The following is a 20,372-nucleotide window of genomic DNA, read 5'->3' as shown; positions in this document are numbered from 1 at the left end:
ACAGAAGTGCTGAATTACTATACTGTAAACCTGAAACTAATAAAACACTGTATGTTCGAATTAATTAATTAATTAAAAATTAAAAACAAAAGCAAGCAAACAAAAAATCTAGGATACAGGGAGGTAGTTCCTAAAGAAAACATTGCAAACGGAAGCCTGAATGCTCAAATATTACTTTCAGCTTCACTTCTTTTGTTGGCACCTCCTTAGATAACAGAGTAATGAAATCTCAATTTCTCCCATTAGTTAATTAGCCACCTTTGCATCTTAAGTAATAGAAGCATTATACTGTTAATTACCTACAAGTCCACTCTCAAAAATCAGTGACTGTTTTTTTTTTCCTTATGCATAGATTTGCACAAGCCTGAAAAAAAAAAAAGAAACCTATAAAACACTCTACACACAGGCTAAATGTTACAAAATGGAGTGCTCTAACAGCTGAAGGTGAGTTCAGTCAACTAGTGCCCTTCTATTGATCTCTTATTCCTCCCAACACTTTTCTTCTAATCCTCTCCATAATTACATGAACTGCTACAGCTTTCTCGAAGCTGTCAATGCCTCCCGCATCCGTTTTCAAATGACCAGCGAAGACGCAGTCTGGGCACTAGATCAAACTGTCAATGTTCCCAACTCGGCAATGAACAATCCTCTTGAAATCTCCTGGCACATCTGTCAAGGGCCTCCTAGGGTTCTTCAAAACTCTTCCCCCTCTGAAGAGAGTAAGAAGGATGGAGGGGCCAGAAAGGTATTGATCCGGTCTTTTAACATGCTAATTTGCCTGGGGGATGCTACAGTCATTGCCAAGCTGGACGCTTCAAAAGGAAACTGTTTTTTCAAAGTGGAGATGTCTTCTTCAAACACTTAGAACTGAAAACAAATGAACCCAAGCATCAAGTTCACAGTGCAACGTGAGGGAGTCTGGCCAATTAGAAATGGGAGAACTCATGCAGAGAAAGGGGTTCTAAAATTAACTGATGACAGCAAGAAGTTGGAAAGTTTGAAACCTAGTTTAAACTTTGAAAGCCTGTGTGTGCATCACAACCAGGTAGGAAATAGTCTATTGGATCGCCTGCCTTAATCCTGGGGAGAAAAATTAAGACTTATGTAATTAAACTGATGTAACACATTAGTAACACTGATATTGATGAATGCTTGGACGTCTCCCTAAGTGACAAAAATGGAAAATAAAATTGATTGTTCATTTAATTACACCTCTAACTGGCAACACACCATTAAGACGAGAAAAAGGCAGAGGGAGCTGTAGCAACATTATTAAGGTATCTTTGTCTACTACCGCCTTTGTCATTGGTTTATTATTTCATCAATGAAACATACAGCACAGATAAGACCACAGGACACCATTAAGTGTGCAACGATGGTGAAGTATTCCCATATTAAGTTTGCAAAATTAACTCATCCAAAGCAATGATCTGCTCACAGTTTTCAGGTCGTGTATTTCTGTGGGGTATCCTGAATGGTTAGCAATGGAAAATACCCTATCAAAGAGACAGCGGTGCTCCTAATGATAGCTGGGAAGCTTGGCATCTTAAGGACAAAAGCCCATGAGAACTGCATTCCTCACTGAGCTGTCTTAACTGATCATGAGGTTGGCCCATATTTACCTGCCATGGTATTATGGGAGGAAATCAGTATTCTGTTAACCTCTGACCCCTGGGATCTGAAGCAGACAAAGGACCAATCTGGAGTCCTGGGAGAACAGAGCCAAATGTCAAACAGCAGGGAAGCGATTGTTCCGGAAACATTTGGCATGGGCACAGCCAGCTTCATTGGGGCAAACTGCTATTCACGGAAACAAGCCATGAAGAGATAACGCCATAAAATATGAACAAAATGGAACCTTTTCTGCCTTGCTTCTCAATTGTTAGCTTTATGGGACATCATGCTGAACAGTATGAAAAAAATCCAATTTGCTTTGAAGCGTGTTAGTCTGTCTAACATCCTAATTATTGTTTACATTGCCATTTGCCTTCTATTAAGAATTGAATAATTACCCAGCACTTCATAGTTTAAAAATACAAGCAAACAGGATTATCTGGGTAATTAAGAAACTGTACTTTAGCTTTGTACTGCTGTGGAAAATATCTGTACACGTAGGGGAAATGATAATTATCAATCAACTTACTTCAAATGGTATTTTAAGGATTTTGAGCAATTTGAGATCTGTAACTTATTAAGAAGAGGTTAGTAAGATCACCTTTGAGAAGTGTGGGTCTGTTTAAATCCATCCTTAGAAACAAGAGCCAGATAAGCAGCTGAATTTTCTCATCCACTAATGACACCAGAGAACACAACAAGTACAGAGCCTTCTGCTGTTCTTTAATCCCTAATAATCCATCCCAAATGGACTTTGAACAGCATCATCAAACTTTGTCAGACCATGTGGAGCTAACCCAAAGCTCTTCCACATTTCGATGTTGTTTTAGCTGATCTGCCTCCACTTAATTACACTGCAAAGTCAGGCTATGCGCCCATGTTCTGCCCTGTGAAATGAGCTTGAACTCAAAACTAACTGAACTCCAAAAACATTTCATGCAAAGTCCTCCTCTTCTACTTTATAGAATGCTTATGATCATGGCCTTCTGAAGATAGCGCTGTGGCCAAGCAGGGTGAAGTCTGTGGTGTCAACATATGCAGTGCGCTTGCATTTCCATTCTAGGGGAATAAAGCAAAGGTTATTAAGTCAATTTGGAGACACTGGGTGGGATGCGAAGACCGAACTCAGAAGGCGACGTTCAACCCCAAGTGAATGCACATACGGAAGAAGGAACAGAATTATAGTCAATACGCCTTTTAAAGAAATTTATCTGGGCCATAAGCGAAGATAAGGGCTTTTAATTGTGAGTCTAGATACAAAGACCGAGGTACTCATTCATCCATGTAGAAACAGATGAAAATACCAACGGTGATCTTGAGTTATACGCTTTCAGTATCTATTTGTTGAAGGAATGAATGGATTCCAGCCCACTAGTGACCTGAAGCCTATTTTTGGAACTTCCTGAGGTCTGACAATTCCTTTTCAAAGAATTTTATCTTTTTGCTTTACAACTTTTTTAAGCCCTTTGTTGGGACACTTCTAAACATTCCTCGCATAATCTGAATAGTGCCATCTCCTACCTCTCAGAAAGAAGTGCAAGATCCCAGCTGAAGCTGTCACTAAACAGACAAGCAAAAGGAGTCACCAAAACTAGGTTACTTTCCAAAGGTCAAAATAAAATGAGCAGCAGGAGCTTGGGTTGTTTTTCAAGGGGCAAGGGGCCCCGGGAGCGACAACCAGCCACCCGGGGGTGGGAGGTGGGGGGTGAGGGGGTGCACAAAAAGAGCCCAGTGCAAACAGTCCACTCTACGCCCCTGCCCCCAATCTCTGGAAGCATTCAAATCAAAACCGAATTAATTTGCATGGTGTCTAAATCATTGGGTTCTGCATAAACAGAAGGAGATTTTGGCTGGAGTTTCCAAAGGAAGCCCTCACTGCCTTTGTGCGAGGGGGAAATGGGTGTGCTGTTTTGCATGAGGGCGCATACAGAATATGCAAATGAAGACTCCGCAGCCTGGAAATGCAACCCTAGGCAGACAGCTGACGACCCGCATTCACCCAGAAAACGCTCGGCGTCTCCAAAGGGAGTTGTAAGCGGTTCCGACAGGACTGTTTCCCAAGAAGCCGAAACAGACCCTGAATATTCATAAAATGTCCATTTAGTCATGGGACTATTAATTACTCTTCGGATCAAGAAATGGAGTGACCTCACCTGCTCTCCTCCCCCAAAACAGCTCAGAGGTACCAGCTGTAAGGCACGCAATAAAAAAGGTTTTGTGCCCGAAGTGAAAAAGATACAGTCTCTCAGGGTCCAGGGGACAGCTGAGACCTTCTTTAATCATGCCTTCTCACAAGGACAATAAAACTAAAGAGCGCAGGGCCACCTTCTTGGACACAGATAAACAGCTTTAAAAGGCTAAAAGCTACAAATTGCTGTCTAAGTTTATAGAAACATCTAAAAGGTTGAATAAATAAAAGGCCATTCTTCTAAGCTACCTTCATCTCCCAGATTCTGAAAGTTTTCAGAACTTTCTTATTTCATTTTAATTTTTAACTATCTGCAGCAAGACAGACATGCACCCGACCTACCTGCCAGAGAAACTAAAACGCTGATGGTCTCACGGCCCCTCTACACTTTTAAAAACACTGAGGATGCCAAGATGCTTTTGTTTATCTGCCTTAAAACTGTCAATATTTACCAAAAGAAATGGAAATTGAGAAATTTTAAAAGTAATTATTTATTAATGCACTTTAAAAAAAATCAGTGGTTGCCCATCACGTTTACATAAATAACATGTTAATGAAAAAATAACTATTTTCCCAAAATACAATTCTTTTTAAGAGTGATACTTTTTTTTTTGCAAATCTCTTTAATGTGTGTTTTAATAGAGGACAGCTGGATTCTCCTATTTGCTTCTGTATTCAATCTGATGAGATATCACACATCAGGAAGCCTCTAGAAAATGCCACTCATGAAAAAAAGAGAGGTAATAGGCAAATGATAGCTAAGTATTAACTAAGAAAAGTTTTGACCTTGCAGACCACAGCAGGGTCGTGGGGAATCCAGATAGAACACACTTGGAGAACCACTGCACTGGGGCGGGCAGTAACATCGAGAACAGAGGATCTAATCAATGCATGTAAGATCAGCCATTTCATACCACCTACTACCCTTGCTTATGTAACATCATCCCTCTCCCCGCTCCCCCAAACAAAAACAAAAACAAAAAAACTTCTACTCTGGAACCTAAATGAACTGCTTTCATTGTTGGATAGACACTGGTCCAATAACCCATCAACATATTTCTACCTAACAACAATAAAATTAACAATAACCACTTCCACTAAGTGCTTAATGATTCTAGACACTGTGCGAAACCCTCTCCTCCAAACATACATACTTATGTGTGTGTATCATACATAACATACCATTACCACCAATTTGCATTTGTGAACTTGAGGTTAAGTTAGTATCCATGATCACACAACTGGTTAAGTAGCACAAGTAGAAACTGAACCCAAGTCTCAAACTCCAAAAACAGGTCTTAGCTATTTTATACTAATAACTCTGTTAACCCATGCACTGTGGAGATTTGTGAAAGTTCAGGCATAGAGATGAATCATAAACACGATGAAAAGAGTTAGGACCCAACTGAAGTAGGAATTATAAATTCAGACCTCATTAATGCATCAGTCACGTGCAAAGATTTTGATATCATCTTGACTCCGTGAAACATTACTCCACCAACTAAATATTTAATATGAAACAGGCCACAGTTGCTTATGCATTTATTTATTCATTCATTCAATGAACATTTAATGAGACCCCACTATGCTCGTAATCGTCACTGGGGTTACTTGTCTGATTATAACACGCTGCACTTCTTCACATACATGCTCACGGTAAGAAAGTTTGCTAAGTTCACTTGTCCAAGATAAAGCCGGGAAAGTCACAGAGCTAGCCTAATCATTCGATTTTTTAAGCAAACTTGTACATGTTTGATTCATAAATTAAAGTGTTTGTTTAAAAATATTGCCGGGAAAAACTAAGGAACCTAAATATCTACCACGGAGGGAAAAATTATAGACTTCATACTACAGAATATTAATTATCCATTATGAAGGATGAAGAAGAGTGATATCCTCTAACATGGAATGATGTCCATGATAAACAGTCAAGTGTCATAAAAACAAGATGATAATTAAGAGGATGATTCTGGGAGAATATTTGGGTTGTCTGACAAATTATAAAGAGTGGTAACTCATAAAAGGTTGAAGAGGTTGAAGCCGTTCTTTGGTAATGTGAAATTCATCAATTAAATGGGGGGGGGGGGACCTAAACCCGAAGTAGTCAAGTTCAATGATGGGAAAGTCAAACTTCTATCATGACCACCTCTGCTTTGCACAGTAAGCAGTAACTGAAAAGCCATTTACTCAGTCTTTTCCAAAGACTCAAGTCTTCACAGAATAATGATGTCTTAATTCATTTTTGAAAGGTAGGAGGAAGCCTAGTTAGACTAAAATAAGTCATCAAATCTTAAATACCATATTCAAAAATCCCTCACTGAGAGCATTCCTATGTGATGCTTTGGTGCACCCAAAATAGAGACCACTCCATAATTCACACTCACAAAAGAACCCTGGTCACACGAAGAAGGGGAAAAAAAAAAGTATAACTGAAAAAGCACAATAATTAAACCCTGCTCTTCTTGTATATAAAGAATTGTGTCTTTCAATGATCACAGCCAGGCTTCAAAGCTGGAGATAAAAGCAGCCATGTGATTCAAGCAATTGATTCTTAAAGACATGATTCAAAGGTAGAAAAAAAATTTCAAAGGTGGAAAGGATATGAAGCAGCATCTCTCTGAACCATATTTTAAATGCTTCCTTTCCAGTACTTCTTTCTCCTAAGATCTTTCTAGAGTAGAGTGGGAAAAACAAAGTAATTTTTCTTTTTTTTTTTTTTAATGTAAATCTCCCCCTCTATTCAGAGCCCAAATTTGAAATATTTCTGTTATGGCCATCAAAGCCTTTCTATCTTGTTCTTTCTCATAAGAGCTTTTACTGATACCTTTTGCTGATATGAAGACATCATATATTAATGATATAATATTAGGTCCTGGATAGGTATGACCCAAAACAATCTACAGCAACAATGTGTCTTTCAGCAAGGCTTGATTCCTATGGAGCTTAACATTGTCACCGTTATGATTCTTTGGCTTAAAGAGTGACTCCAGAAGAATGCCTTCTTTCTAGCAGTATAAGCAGTGCTTACTAATATTTCACAAAGAGTAAATCTGTGACTTCCCTTTCATTTTTCAGCTTTTTAATTAAGCAGAAAACATGTTAATAAAGAATCTTTTCCTCTCTTGGTCTGTTTAATCTTTCTGAAGTAATGAAAACTACCCTCTAAAACATTTGCACCATTTCCTCACTGGGGGGTATATGTGGGGGGCAGGGGGGGAGGTGGCAATGCCGGGGTCTGAGGTATATTTGCAATTTCCTCCAACAGTCTGAGGAGACTTGGTCACGAGACTAACTAGAGCAGGGACTTATCCTCTGCAGCCAATCACTGGGCAAGTTCAAACTCTGCTGAGGCCAGCCAGCCATGCACTCTCCTGACAACAGATGAATGGCTACTACCACTCTTTGTTGTCCAAGGAGACGGAGCCAAATCATTTCAGAACATGTTATTCAAGAGCAGAATGAACTTGCAGCTGCTTCAGAGGGCAAGCCCGCCATCACCTCTTGACACTTTTGACGTAGCTCTCCATCCTTCGCCTCCATTAGCATGTACTGCTTGGAGGTAAGAAAGCCAAGAGGAAGTGTCGCTCTGTCCCCGAGGTCCCTTGAGGACTCCGGCAGCTGACGAGGGTTAGATTCAAACAACAGCACATCCCAGGCCCCCACCCACCCTGGCCATTTTTGCCCAAGGATCCTTTGTCAAACATGTAAGATCTTAATCCATCTTCACTCTGACCTTCCAGACCCCAAGGAAGATGGATGAGGAAGTGAGTGACCTTTCACCTGTTCTATTCGGCCTGCAACAGTAGGCCCACTGAAAAGACAATTGGGGAGGAACCTGCTGCCACAGTTCTGAAGACTTGCCAGTTCCCCTTTTTATCCCTTCTTAAGCTCTCTTTGCGCCCTGGCCTTTCTTGTCCCGCCCCCAAATCATTTTCTCTCACTCAAAGGAAAGTTCGCTTTCTGACAGGGGAGAAATAAAATGACACTCTCCAAATATTATTTTCAACATGAAGTGTAAAAACAGACATTATTCTTTGTTAGGGCAGGGGCAATTCTTCTGTCCTATCTTTAGCTTTGACTTCCAAGAGGGGCTGGGAGATGGATGAACTTCTCTTTCGCTTGTTCTACTCAATACCCTTAAAAGTCCACAGCTACGACTGTGAGAAGGACAGAGTTATCAAAGAATTGCTAGCATTGACATTGGTTTAATGCTTAGGATCTGAAAGGTGACTTCTACTAATCTTACATCACTGTGTCCTCATGGCAAGACTGTAAGCTAAGTACAGTTATTTTCAACCCATTTTATAGATGAAGAAACCAAAGCTCAGAGGGCTTAAGAAACATGCTCAATGTCATAGAGTTAGTTACAGTGACCACACTGAGACACATTTCTTTGTCTCTGTGTTCTTTCTGCTCTACCTGGATGCTTCCCAGTAATGACGTCAAGGATGGAGGTGACCATTTTTATTACTCCTAAGATTTTTAGTCTTGAGTCATCTTTAAAAAATCTCACTGAGGTTTGGAGTTGAAGAATCTTGCCATTCAAGTTTTTCCTTCCTCCCTAAATTCATCAGCAATGCCTACCTGATAGTATTAAGAACAAACAAACAAACAAAGGGCAAGATTTTGTTCAAAATTGTCTTCTTGAAAGAGTTAGTCATTTTATGAGCAGCAGAGAAAATACCTGGGTAGCCAGAGTGAGAACAATGAAGATTCTAAAAAACGGCCTCAATCAACCTCCCCTTCCGTTAAATATCTGGCCTTGTGTTAGGAACAGTTAGCTTAGAAACGGATTGATTCTAAAACATGGAGCCCCACCCCTTCCATGAACCATATGATTAACTGGATTCCCAAGATTATTTCCATAAAGCAAACCACTAAAATGTTCAATTGGCTTTACATTCACTTCCCCCTCCATCTTTTTCTCTTCTTCTTCTAATTTGGGTTGTAAAAATGTCAAGGAGTTTCACAGTGTAGCAATGTATGAGTTACGGGGCTCTACAACAATTGAAAATCAATGACATTAGATACAGAGATATACTAATGCCAGAGCAGGAAATGGAAAGACAATGGTGTTCTCTCTCTCTCTCTTTTTTTTTTAATACATATAAGAACCTTGACATGTGAAGACGTGCAAGTCCTCTCTTACAAAAATCGAAAAGGCAGAATAATTTACTCTAAAGTGTGATTCCGTGTCATTGCCCTGTTCATGTCACTGTACCTGCTATGATGACTGCAATTTAGGTGCCAATAACAATGCACTCAGGTATGTTCTCATACCGATACCAGGATAGGTTTTGGGGTTTCAATTTGGTACAGCTTATCCAGTAGTTGCTAAGTCAAGAGCTAACACAATGATCAAGAAACTAATCTTTGCAAACAACAACAACAAAAAACAACTTTAAATTCCAACTTTAAAATTTTCGAATTCATGAGCTTACCTTTTTACTCTGAGTCAACAGACAAGGTAGCCAACCTTTATTGTTTTATTTGCGATGAATTTACAACATTCCTTGTTAGCTACTCCTGGAAATAACTAGCAAATCAAGAATGACACTGTAAAACAGTATATACTATAAAAGGGAAAAATGCACAACCTATGACATCAAATTACCAAAAATGCAAATTTCTTCAGGTTATAACTGTTGATTTCCCGTCAGTCGAGTGGATTGTCCCATAGTTAATCCTACCCTGTCATTAAGATGGTTGAAATGCCAGACAGATTGTTTGGCAGTCGGTTATTTCGGGGTCTTTAATCACCAAATCAGATGAACCATGTGGCAATCAGTCTACAGCTCAACAATCACCCTGAGAAAAGATTAATCGGATCTGTTCCATAAGTCGGGACCAGAGTTACACTGTTTAGTAGTAACCATAGTGAGATTGGCGGCAGTAGACTATTGATAAGCCCTAAAAATAAACACCACGCAAAAAATAACAACCTTGGGATAACTGATTTTTTTAAGCCCTAATCCACACACCACATGAGCAATCCATGTAAGTTTGAACTCTTCTCATCTCTTACTCGGAAGCAAAGCTGCTACAAAGAAAAATATTTTACCAACTCCCCAGAAAGGGGAAATAAGAGAAGAAAGAATTGCATACACTCCACTGCAGGTAAGGGGAAAAAAATCACCTTAGTAATGTGATAAGTAGTAATTAGCATGATACAAAAGTCTAGATTTCTTCAAAAACTCAATAACCAAAATGGATCACAATTTACTCTTGCCTCTGACCACACAGATCAAATAAGACTCTCACTAGCTCTTTATCACCTCCTCGGGGAAATCAAGAGGTCTTTCATCAAGATTAATGTCACTTGCAGACCCTATCAATGGGAGCTCAGTGGAACAGAATGCACTTGAAACTTTGTCACTCCACTTCGTTGGGCCACGTCTACACAGCCCCAATGAGGCAGGACAAACTACTTTCTTCACACAGCTCGATTTTAATCAGCAGGCGGGATTTGCAAGACTGGAATCCTACTTCCACATTTAAGTCGTTCATGTACATATATATGCCACAAGAGATATTTACCATCTTTGCCATTTTACCAAGTCTGTAGCCAGGGAAAACTAGAGTTCAAAAATGTGTCTGCCCTCTTTAAGTAAGGATCAATCAAGTCTGTTTCTTCAGCTTGTTCATTTACATCTCAGAGGGCACGTCAAGCCGGTTCAGATCTAAGTGCCTGTTAGCAAATGTGTTTGGCCTTCTGCTGATTACACAGCATCATTTATTTTGTCAGTATTAGAAACGTCTTAGCCTTACCACCTGGAGCTAGAGCATTTACTCATTAGACCCCTCTGTCCCACCATGTCCCACAGGGGCTGCTAATTACTGGCTTTACTCCATTTAGTCTCATCTCTGATTTAATTATGTGCACTAAGCCCTAATGAAAAGTACAATATGGCTCTTCTTACCTTGGCATTCTCCATTCCGCTCTTCATGCCCAGCATTGCATAGGCAGTTGCCAATGGGTACCAGCCATTCACCATCTGCCCCACAGTACATTTTTGGCACATCCTTCTCTTCTGAGTTGTTGACACAGGAGCCTCGAACTTCCACCAGGGAAGACGTATCAGCCCCTGTGATGGTGTCTGGAAACTGGGCTAGATTGCGAACGGTGAGCGGACACTTCTTATAGAACACACGGACTGAGACCAGGGCAATGCAGGCCCCCACATCCTGAAAAGCCAGATAAAACCCCTTTTTGCTCAGGGGCCCTACATCCCGGATCTCGGTGTTCAGCTTCATGATTCTGTCACCAATGTCCACTTGGGTGAAGCTCTCATCAGCCGCAATAGTGTCAATCTTGGCAAACTGGCTCTCTCGGATAAAACGCTCTTTGTCGTTGTCTGATTCATAGTAGTAGAGGTTAAACGTCTCCTTGCAAGTCCCCATGACACCCGGAAGACTGTTGCAGTCTCTCAAGGTGAACTTGATCTCAATGTACACCCTCTGAGCCCCCTCCCGGGTGATCCAATCAGTTCGTAGCCAGTTATTCTGGCTAGGTTCCATTACGTTGCACACTTGGTAGGTTCGGATTGGTGTATTTTTTTCATCCATTATACTCACTTCCTCCCACTGCAAAGATCCAAAGGAAATGTATCAATTACAAAATGTCATCATGCGATGACTTGTCAATTCTATTTTACCCTCAGAGGACAGTGATGATTTTTGTTTTAGGGAGGAAGAAAACTACTGAGAACCAACCCTCACTAACAAAACATCTTATGGGAGATAAGACAATATTTTACTGGGCAGGTGTTTTTTTGTTTTGTTTTGTTTTTGTGGTTGTTTCATTCTTTTGCCTAAAATCCAGAGGCTTGGGGAGATATTTTGCTTATGAGTTCCCAGCAGTTCCTTATGGTGGTCTAACAACCTCAGATTCACCTATTACAACAACTACAATTTCAAGTGGCAACAGTTCAAATTTACTCATAAATGAAAAACTAGTATGTGTATTGTTTCAACAACTGAGCAGAGACCTGCAAATTAAGAGCAGGAAGAAAGAAGCTTGCCAAAGGAAGACAATTATCAGTTAATTAGTGGTGCTCCTGTCAGAACTTTGCTCTCTAATACCTAAAAAAGTGTCTTTTTTTTTGGGCACTGTCACTATTCTTTAAAGGGGTAAAGAAAATCTCACTCTTCTGGTTTTGGTAATCCTGGGAAGACAGAGAGTAAACTTTATGGTTGGATTTCTCAAATCCACTGTTATTTATAACAATTAAACACTTTTCCAGAGCTGTATATTCTTATTTTTAAAACATATACCATAAGTAAACAAGAACGCACACATGCTTTGTTTCTAAATATTCTGTGGATATTGAAAATAAAATAGTAGGTGGTGTTTATGATTCAAAGCCCAAGAAAATTAAAGGAGGATGGTAGGGTTTTCTTTGCGATCTACTTCCTAACATAAAGATTCTAACGGTGGGACAATCTGAACTCAGTGTGACTGGAGTAGTAAAAAACTCTCTCGCCACAGCTTTTAAAAATAATCCTAAAAGCAGCAAGATTGTTTGGGGGGGGCTCGGGCCAGTAGGCAGCCTCCAATTCTTCACAAGTTTCTACAGTAATGTATTTATATAGATCTGGTATAAATCAGCTTAAGTATCTAACACATGAATATAATTAGAAGAAAAAAAGATAGTTAAAAAAAATTCATATTCTATAATAGCTCCACTTAAAGCTCCATTCAATCCAATGAAGTATGTAGAACCATAATGTATCTTTTAACGGGTTTTCCATCTGTGCATTGGAAAACTATTAATGGATGGAAATGTTACTATGTGAAGGGCCATACTGCATAAAATTCTGTATCGCTTTCATCTGCTACCATTATGAAAGTTGGAACTGGGAGGGATAAGTGCCCTGTGGTGATTAAAATTTCTTTTTATCCACTAAGCAATAAATCACCAGTAATTTACTTATTTGGGGGAAATTCATGTAAATCCAAAAATAGATCTCCACCTTCAAAAAAATACCCTACTCAGCATGCTTCTCATTTCAGAACAAAGGGAATATGGAAAAACACATTTCTCAATGTAAATGAAAGCTCACAGGGATATCTCCACAGAGTTCATACAGGAGAGTTTGGGTCTAATGTGAATTTCCCAGCCTGAACTTAATTGTCTAAACACATTGATCAATTCACCAGAACAATGACAAAGCTCACCTTATTTTTTGTATTTTACAATCAGTGTCAGAAACACAATATGCTCCTTTAAATGAACACTGCCAAGAGATTAGATTTTTTTGCTACAATGTTGCCATCAGGAGCCATTGCTTTCTATTATTCTTATGTTCTGCTTAGTTGTTCTTACAGAAAAAAAGACAACACTGAGTTGTCGCTGACTATATTTCATTATTTTACTTTGTGGAACTGTCAAGTAAATTTTCTGTTTCTTTTTAAAAATAACAGTAACAACAAATAAATGTCATTACTTATTGACAAAACCATGACCCCAAGTTTCCAGCCAAGAAAGATGTGAATCATCCTAACTCTAAGTAGAAATTTCAGAATAACCGAAAGACACAAATGTGCTTTTATCTTCAGCTGGAAAGAACTTTTTAAAGCTAATCCATCCATACTAGGTAGATAATCTAATTCATCCCTTCATTCTAAGCCTGAAAAAGTCTCCTTTAATTACAAAATCTATAGATTAATGAAAATTTATAATCTGGCACATAATTTCTCAATGGCTACTATATATTTTGGAATGACTATTTCTATTATACATAAATAAAATTTCATTTCTCACCCCTCACAATGAGTCCCTAAAATATTACACCCACCACATTTAAGGAAAGAAAGATGCTACATTCTACATTCAGAAGTCTACATTCAGCCCATAGAAAAGTTCTGGGTTGGACACAATCAGCTATATATGTATGGTATTATTTTAAGAGACCTCAAGACGAAAGTTTTGTGTTTATAAAAAGCAAGCAGGTGTTCTTTCGGCAGTTTCGGGTGGGTGTGGGATATGGGATGTCTACAGAATATTAAGTTGCAGTAAAAGCTTTCCAGAAACTAGACAGACCATAGACTGTGCTCAAAAATGTGTCACTCCTTGCTTTTATACAGGTCACACGGATATTTAGTGTAACAAGTCAGGTCCCAAATCATACTGGATGCATTCTCCCTTCAAACTTGGGAGCAGCCCGTAAGAAAGATAAGATTCGTTAAATTTTTAAAGTACTGATACCTTCCATCTTCAATTTTGCTAGCAGTTCTAATACACTGAACCTACAGAGCTTTACTCCTGGTGTAGCCTGGGAAAGCCTCCCTGAATCAGTGACCTTTCCAGGGTATAGGATTAACAAGAGTCTGACTCTCACAAGATAAAGCTGTACCTTTCTTCACATTCAAAGGACGAGGGCAATTGCCTGCAATCAGCAGTGAATACAGCTTGTCTACACTGCCAGAGGCCTGCCAATCACTCTCCCTCCCTTTAAAAAATGGTTTTGAGGGCCGACTAGAATTTTTCAGCAGAGATCCAACCAACTGCAGTCAAGTTCAGGCAGAAAAACAGGAAGGTAAGGCAAATCTCCGTTTTATTTCGCATGGATCCCAAAACCTGTTTTGGAAAAAGACGGCCTAACATTCTCCATTTTCATGACAACTTCCTTGCCTTATTTTTAAAACCCTTCCTCTTTTATAACAGTTTCTGTGCATCTTTACTGTTTTGATCCCTTATTGTTGATTCAGTGGACAGGTGGGAAGCACCATACTGGGGGCTGGTATTCCAATCTTCCCCTGCTAAAGATGCCTTGTCTTTCACCTCCACTGCTCTCAATCAACTGATTCAGTCACAGATTATCAAGCATATAAAGGCAGAATGATCTTAATTTTTAAAGGATTTGAGAGTTCCTTAAATTTGGCAGAAGTCGGGAGTTACATGTTATACTGATTTCTTTCCCAAGCCGATTCATTCCGACCTGTTTTGAAGAGTGGAGGGGGGAGAATGTGGCCATTGACCTGTATTCTCTGAATCTTCAGAAGGAGGCAGTGAAGGCACATTTCAGAAGAAATGAACAGTGATGCGCTCTCTCATATTTTCTATTTTAGCTTCCCCTTTCCCAAAGGCTCAAGATTCCAAATACATAAACTTTTTTACATTCAGCACCAATAGCACAAAAGCCTGGGGGTTTTTTTCTGTATATATTGTGCCCCTGGCAGAAGCTCATAGGGTTTCCTCACAGTGTGCAAGAGAGCTGCAGTTGATTTAAGGTTGTGAGAGGTAAGGACGTGCCCCTCCCCCGCCCCCATTGCCTATGCATGGAACTAAACTTGTGCCTGGTACAATCAGAAATGTTCTCTCCCCTGGTATCTTTATTTATTCATTTTCCTCATCTGGAAACAGAACAATTGCTCTAAAATTAACCCTGTCAGGTCTTCACGGCCATCACAGTAATAGGCACAAATTCTAATTTGGTCCCTGGATCGTATTTCTTGTCGGTATTTTAGTTTTAAATAGGCATCTAAGTCTATGCCTCCACCAATCTCCTAATTTTGAAACCCCTTTCTGCCCTTTTGGTTTCTAGTTCTTCCATGACAGAGCTATCCAAAGGGAGTATAGGGTTTCTCCAACAAAGCGTAATTCACTTCACAGGCCATGGCGGAAATCTGACCCCCTCACCACAATCAACAAGAATCAAGCCATTAGGACTCTCAGAAAGTTGCTAATCACTCCTTTTTACCCTTTGGATCAGAGAGCAACTCGGAACTTACCCCTCCTTCCAGAGGGCTCGCTATCCACCCAAGTTCTCCCTGAACAGATCTGGAATCCAATAAGGTAACTGCAAGAAAACAAAGGAAAATGGATTAATTTCCAATTGCAAAAAAGCCAATACTACAAAAACCATTTGCCTGAGCGTTTCCATATGTTCTGGGGGTGTGCATATCCAACTCTGATCAAAACCTAAACTCAGTCTCACTTATGTAAATAATCATTACTTACTTGATCTTCTCCCCTCTTTAAATCTGCACATTCTTATTTATTTAACTTGCTTAGCATTTAAAATTCCATCCCAGGCCTGAGCTGATTCATTTTCTAAAAAGGATGAATAGAGAATCTCAAGTACAATTCAAAAAATAAATATATCTATGTAGGGCAGCTACACTCCAGAGCAAAATCAGCATTCATCTCTGTCTGGTATCTACTAGAGTTATTTGTTTTTGCAAGTTTCAGATGACCACATAACTCATCATCATGGTGACAGAACCACAAGTGAATTCTAACAGAGTATTCAAAGGGTCATGAAAAGGCTCTCTCCTCTACAATTTCCCCCCCCCCCCCACCAAATAAAGAGGCCCCGGATGTGGTATCCACTGCTTTTTTAAAATATCCAAGTTTCAAAGGGGGTAATGGCAGACCTGTAGAATTTAGGATGCTAACACACTGGAATATTCTCTTCCCCAGGTCTTTTGGAGGACAACCAGAGACTCGTCCTCAGCCTAGGAGGAAATCACTGGTTTGAATTTTAGGTGAAGGAGTGCAGCCTAATAGATTTAGTGTTTGTGCTTCACCTAAGCGTGTGTGTCAAAGCTCAGGAACAGGGAAGCCGGCTACAGAGCTGCTATCCCCCACCCAGGCTGGAACTGTCCTAGGCACCGAGGACATTTTAAAGGACACAATGGATTCCTAACCTCTCCACATTCTCTTTCCCACCGAGATCTGCAGGCCTGGGGGTCGAAAGGCCCATCTCAAAGGAACCACTGGGTTATTAATTTGATCAGTGAGGCTGGCTCTTTAGGCTGGAGGAGGGGTGGGAATGGGGAGCCCTCATCCTTGCTCCTGGGCATTCCGACTCTCCATCTCACCCCTAGGCCCCTGAATTCTGCCCACCTTCCCTCATTCCATCCCCAAGTCAAAGGAGTTAAAAACAGCTGCTTTCTCCTGGTTTTCCCGAGGAGCCTGAATTCCTAGGGTCTCTTAATTATTTTAAAATGTAGAGCCTTCCCTGGGTCGCTCCCGCCCGGAGTTGCGCCCCCCCTCCTCATTCCCTCTTCTTGGTCCCTAGAGAAAAGCCCGCTACATCCATTTGGATTTATGTAAGGTGGATTAGGGACACAAAGGGAACAATAAGACCCAATTTACAAAAAAAGGGAGGGAGTAGAAAGGGAGGGTAAAAGGGAGAAAAGGAAACGTGATGGGAATAAAAAGCAACAAAATGAATTAATTTTTAGGGGGGAGGAGGGGCCGGAGGGGGGGAAACACTCCCCCCCTCTTCGTTCTACATCAGCCTACAGCTCCATCAACACCGTTTTTGTCTAACGCTCCCAAGTTTTCCTTCCAAAAGAAAAGGCAAGAAAGGGGAGGGGGAAAAAAGGAAAAAAGAAAGAAAGAAAAAGAAAAGAAAAAAAGAAAAGAAAATCTCCGTTACGTCTGGAGCCAGAGAGGTCTCGAGGGACGTCCTAACAAGTGTGCGAAGTAGTCGGGAGAAAGCGAGATCCATGATTCCACTAAAAGGAATGACCCTGGGGACCGAGGGACCGCAGCGACCGAGATGGCACCAGAAGTCAGTTAAGAAGAAGGGAGGAGATCGAGAGGGTGGGAGAGCGCCCCTTTCCTCCCAAACAGTGTCTGCCGGCAGGTGTGTGAATCTCTCCCAGCCTCCTCCTGGCGAGCTCTGGGTCCCGGCTGCCCAGCCAAGGCTAAGTTGGTTTTTGGCTCCCTCCTTCGGAACAGGGAAAATGATAGATAGCGCAGGGATGCACGGACGGATTCTGGAGAGATGGACGCCTGAATAGATGGATGGATGGATGGATGGATGGGGGAGGGCGCGGGACGGGGGTGCTGTGAAAGAGTCGACGAGACCGGTGCAAGGCTAGATGCACGCTGACTCGAGCACAAGCAGCCCCGAACAGAGGCGCACGCTATCAGGGTACTCACGCACAGGCACACAATCGTCCGCGTCCACGCGGGCACCCGCGCACCCACATACACACATTTGCGCGCGCGCGCGTACACACACAGACTCACGCGGACACACACACACATACACACACACATTCAATTCGCCTTTCTCTGAGATCATCAGAAACTAAATGATCAACACCCACCTCCCCTACACAGAAACAGACACAATCTTTCCAGCACGTCCGAAGAGACGCGCAGAAAACAGCACCCAGACGGGTCCAGTCGGTCCCGCGCGTTCCATCCAAACTAACCCAGTGTATAGTTCCGGGGGCAAAAAGCAAAAACTACCACGTTCAACTTGCCAGCGGGTCCCCAGGTCTGAGGGGTGATCTGAAGAGAGTGGGGCCCCGTAGGCCAGCGATCGCACACCCGGAGCGCGAGGCCCAGCGGGGAGAAAGGTGTCTGACGCCGGGTGCCACAGAAACCAGGTCACTGGCGACCTGCGAGCGGCGCCACGGCCGCTGTGCAGCCGAGGCCCCGCAGCCGGGTCCCGGGAAGCCCAGGGCTCGGGAAACTTTGCAGAAACCTTGAGCTCCAAGGCTTTCGCAGGCACCCGGGAGCACCAAACACTCACTTAGATCCAGGCTTCCGTTCCCCCCTTGACCGGGGCTGGGTTGGGAGCGGTGATAGGGAACGCTACGTCCAAATAATTTATTATTATTTTCTGTTTGTTTGTTTAGTCCTGGCGTTGGCTCTAGTGTATCCCCTGGGGCTCCTGGAGCCGGCCTCGCCCGCGGATGCTGATAAACTTTGTCCTTCCGCTACAAACTTGGGTAGCCCAGCCGAATGCAGGGTCACCGCCCGGGGAAGGCTGCCCGGCAGCTTCCCCACTCCCCTTCGCGGATCCTCTCGTCCGGGCCCCCTTCTCCGGAGTCGGGGCGCACCGCTCACGCCGGGATCCCCTCACACCTTCCGGCCTTGCGCTCCCGGGGGCCATTCACCCGCAGATCCACCTCTCTGCCCGGGACCGCAGAAGGACCGCCTCGGTCTTACCTTCATTCGCGGGGTACACCCTAGAACCGGTGACAGCGTCGCAAATCCCAAAGAGAAACGAAAAGAGGACGAAATAGAAAATCCCAGCCATGGTTCGCCGGTGCCAACGCTGCTCCTGCCGCTTCTATCCCAGTGGAATAAATGCTTAAGTTAGGAGTGCAGCGGGCTGAAGACATTGCCAAGGGGGTGGGCCCAGCCCGTGACGTTCACCCGCCAGTCCGGGGCCCGCGGCCAATAGTGGCGCAGACGGGACAGCGCAGCCCCGCCCCACTGAGCGGAGCCCGCCCCGAGGCCCCGCCCCCTCCGGCCTCGGTGGGGCGCGCGGTCTCCCGCGGCCTCTGGGGCCCAGCTCTGCGGGGTTCCTCCCCCCGCCGGAGGGAGACGGCGTGGTCCCCGGACCTCATCTCAGGGGTCCAGCCCTGGGGCGGCGGAAGGAGCTTCGAAGACTGAATTGACTGGGGGGAATCCGAGGAAGATTGGCAACCCCCTCCCCCCCGGGGCCCCCCACCCCGCCGCCACGGGCGGTTTGAGATAGAGGAAAAGGTTCTTTTACTGCAATAAAATAAGTATAAAGTTGACCTGCCTCTTTGCTGTTGCTCTTTTCTGAGGGTCGAAGCGTTCGCGTCTCGCGCGCGGGGGCTGGCGCACCGCCTCTGCCACCCTCAGCTACCTTGCCCTGTTTGTGTCTTTATGGCGCATCTCCAAATGAAATGCTCTTTGGGGGAGTTCTGTGGTTTGATTATGTCTTTCTTCCCTGGTTCCCCAGTTGCCTGGAAAGCAGGGACCTGATCGGTCCCCGAAGTCCAGGGCCTCTCCCGGCGGGAGGCAAGGCTCAGCCACAGTCTCCAGAGACGGAACCAGTGACTTTCTAGCAACGGAGAAGAACCCTCTGGTTGCGCCTCGCGTTCACGCAGCGCGTCTCTTCCCGGCCCCGGGTCAGGACTTCCCATCGCGCCAGGACGCGCCGAGAAGGCCGGGCCTGAGCTGCAGGGAACCGGCTGCGTGTTTCCCTGGGGATCGTCCCGGGAACCAGGCCTGGCCGATCCCAGGCGCCGGGGCAGAAGCGAAGGGCGTAAAGTGGGAGCGTGGGTACCTGCTGCTGCCCAGACCCCGCAGGTGGGGACTCGGGGGCTGCCCGGCGCGGTTGCTGCAGCTCTGCGCTCCGACGGCTCCCGGGCGCTGCTGGGGAGCGCTCTCCGCGCCCCGGGCGCGGTGGCGGACGGCAGAAGCGGCGGAAATCCTCGCAGCTGCCCCCACCCAGGCGCCGAGAGTGTCGCTGTCCACCTCCGGGGACGTAGGCCCCACCGAGCCTTGGTCTGTCCCCAGATGTCCGGGCTGCGAGAGCAGCCACCTGAGCGCCGCCCGGCGACCGTCACGTGGCGGGCGGCCCGGGGACCGGACCCCCGACGCGACTCGGAGCGTTTCTCCCGACGTTTAAAGGGGCCGGATTCCCGACTTGGCCTCCTTTCCCCCACCCCACCCCCGCTCCCAGGCTACCCCTCCTCTGTCTCCCTCCAGGGTAGGACCGAGTTTTTCTCCCGGGCGAGGGTCCCAGCGGGTGGGCGACCGCGGGGAGGTGGAAGCGCCTTTCCCGCTCAGGCAGCGGCTCATCGTGAGGCAACCGCGCCACCTGCCGGCCGGACTCGGGAGTG

General features: G+C 43.8%; 1 protein-coding gene across 10 annotated transcripts in view; it reads right to left on the bottom strand.

Annotated features, from left to right (window-relative positions):
* EPHA4 (EPH receptor A4) overlaps positions 1-20,046 on the bottom strand; it is a 143,734-nt gene extending 123,688 nt beyond the window's left edge. For 6 of the 10 annotated variants that reach the window (XM_035007032.1, XM_035007033.1, XM_035007038.1 and 3 more), the window contains exons 1-3: positions 18,721-18,881; positions 15,537-15,604; positions 10,723-11,386 (exon numbers count right to left, since the gene is read on the bottom strand). In XM_035007032.1, the coding sequence (XP_034862923.1) occupies positions 10,723-11,386; positions 15,537-15,604; positions 18,721-18,811 (823 nt within the window). In that variant the 5' untranslated portion in view covers positions 18,812-18,881. Of the gene's footprint in view, positions 1-10,722; positions 11,387-15,536; positions 15,605-18,301; positions 18,416-18,720; positions 18,882-19,813 lie in introns of those variants that run through there. The other 4 variants (XM_035007031.1, XM_035007040.1, XM_035007034.1 and 1 more) reach the window with 3 other exon arrangements.
* Between the last annotated feature and the right edge of the window lie 326 nt (positions 20,047-20,372).

This window comes from Mirounga leonina, unplaced genomic scaffold, assembly GCF_011800145.1.
Source record: "Mirounga leonina isolate KUSES-001 unplaced genomic scaffold, KU_Mleo_1.0 Mir_151, whole genome shotgun sequence".
NCBI classification, from domain to species: Eukaryota; Metazoa; Chordata; class Mammalia; order Carnivora; family Phocidae; genus Mirounga; species Mirounga leonina.
Note: the sequence above shows the minus strand (reverse complement) of the source record. Positions and strands in the feature narration are given on the sequence as shown.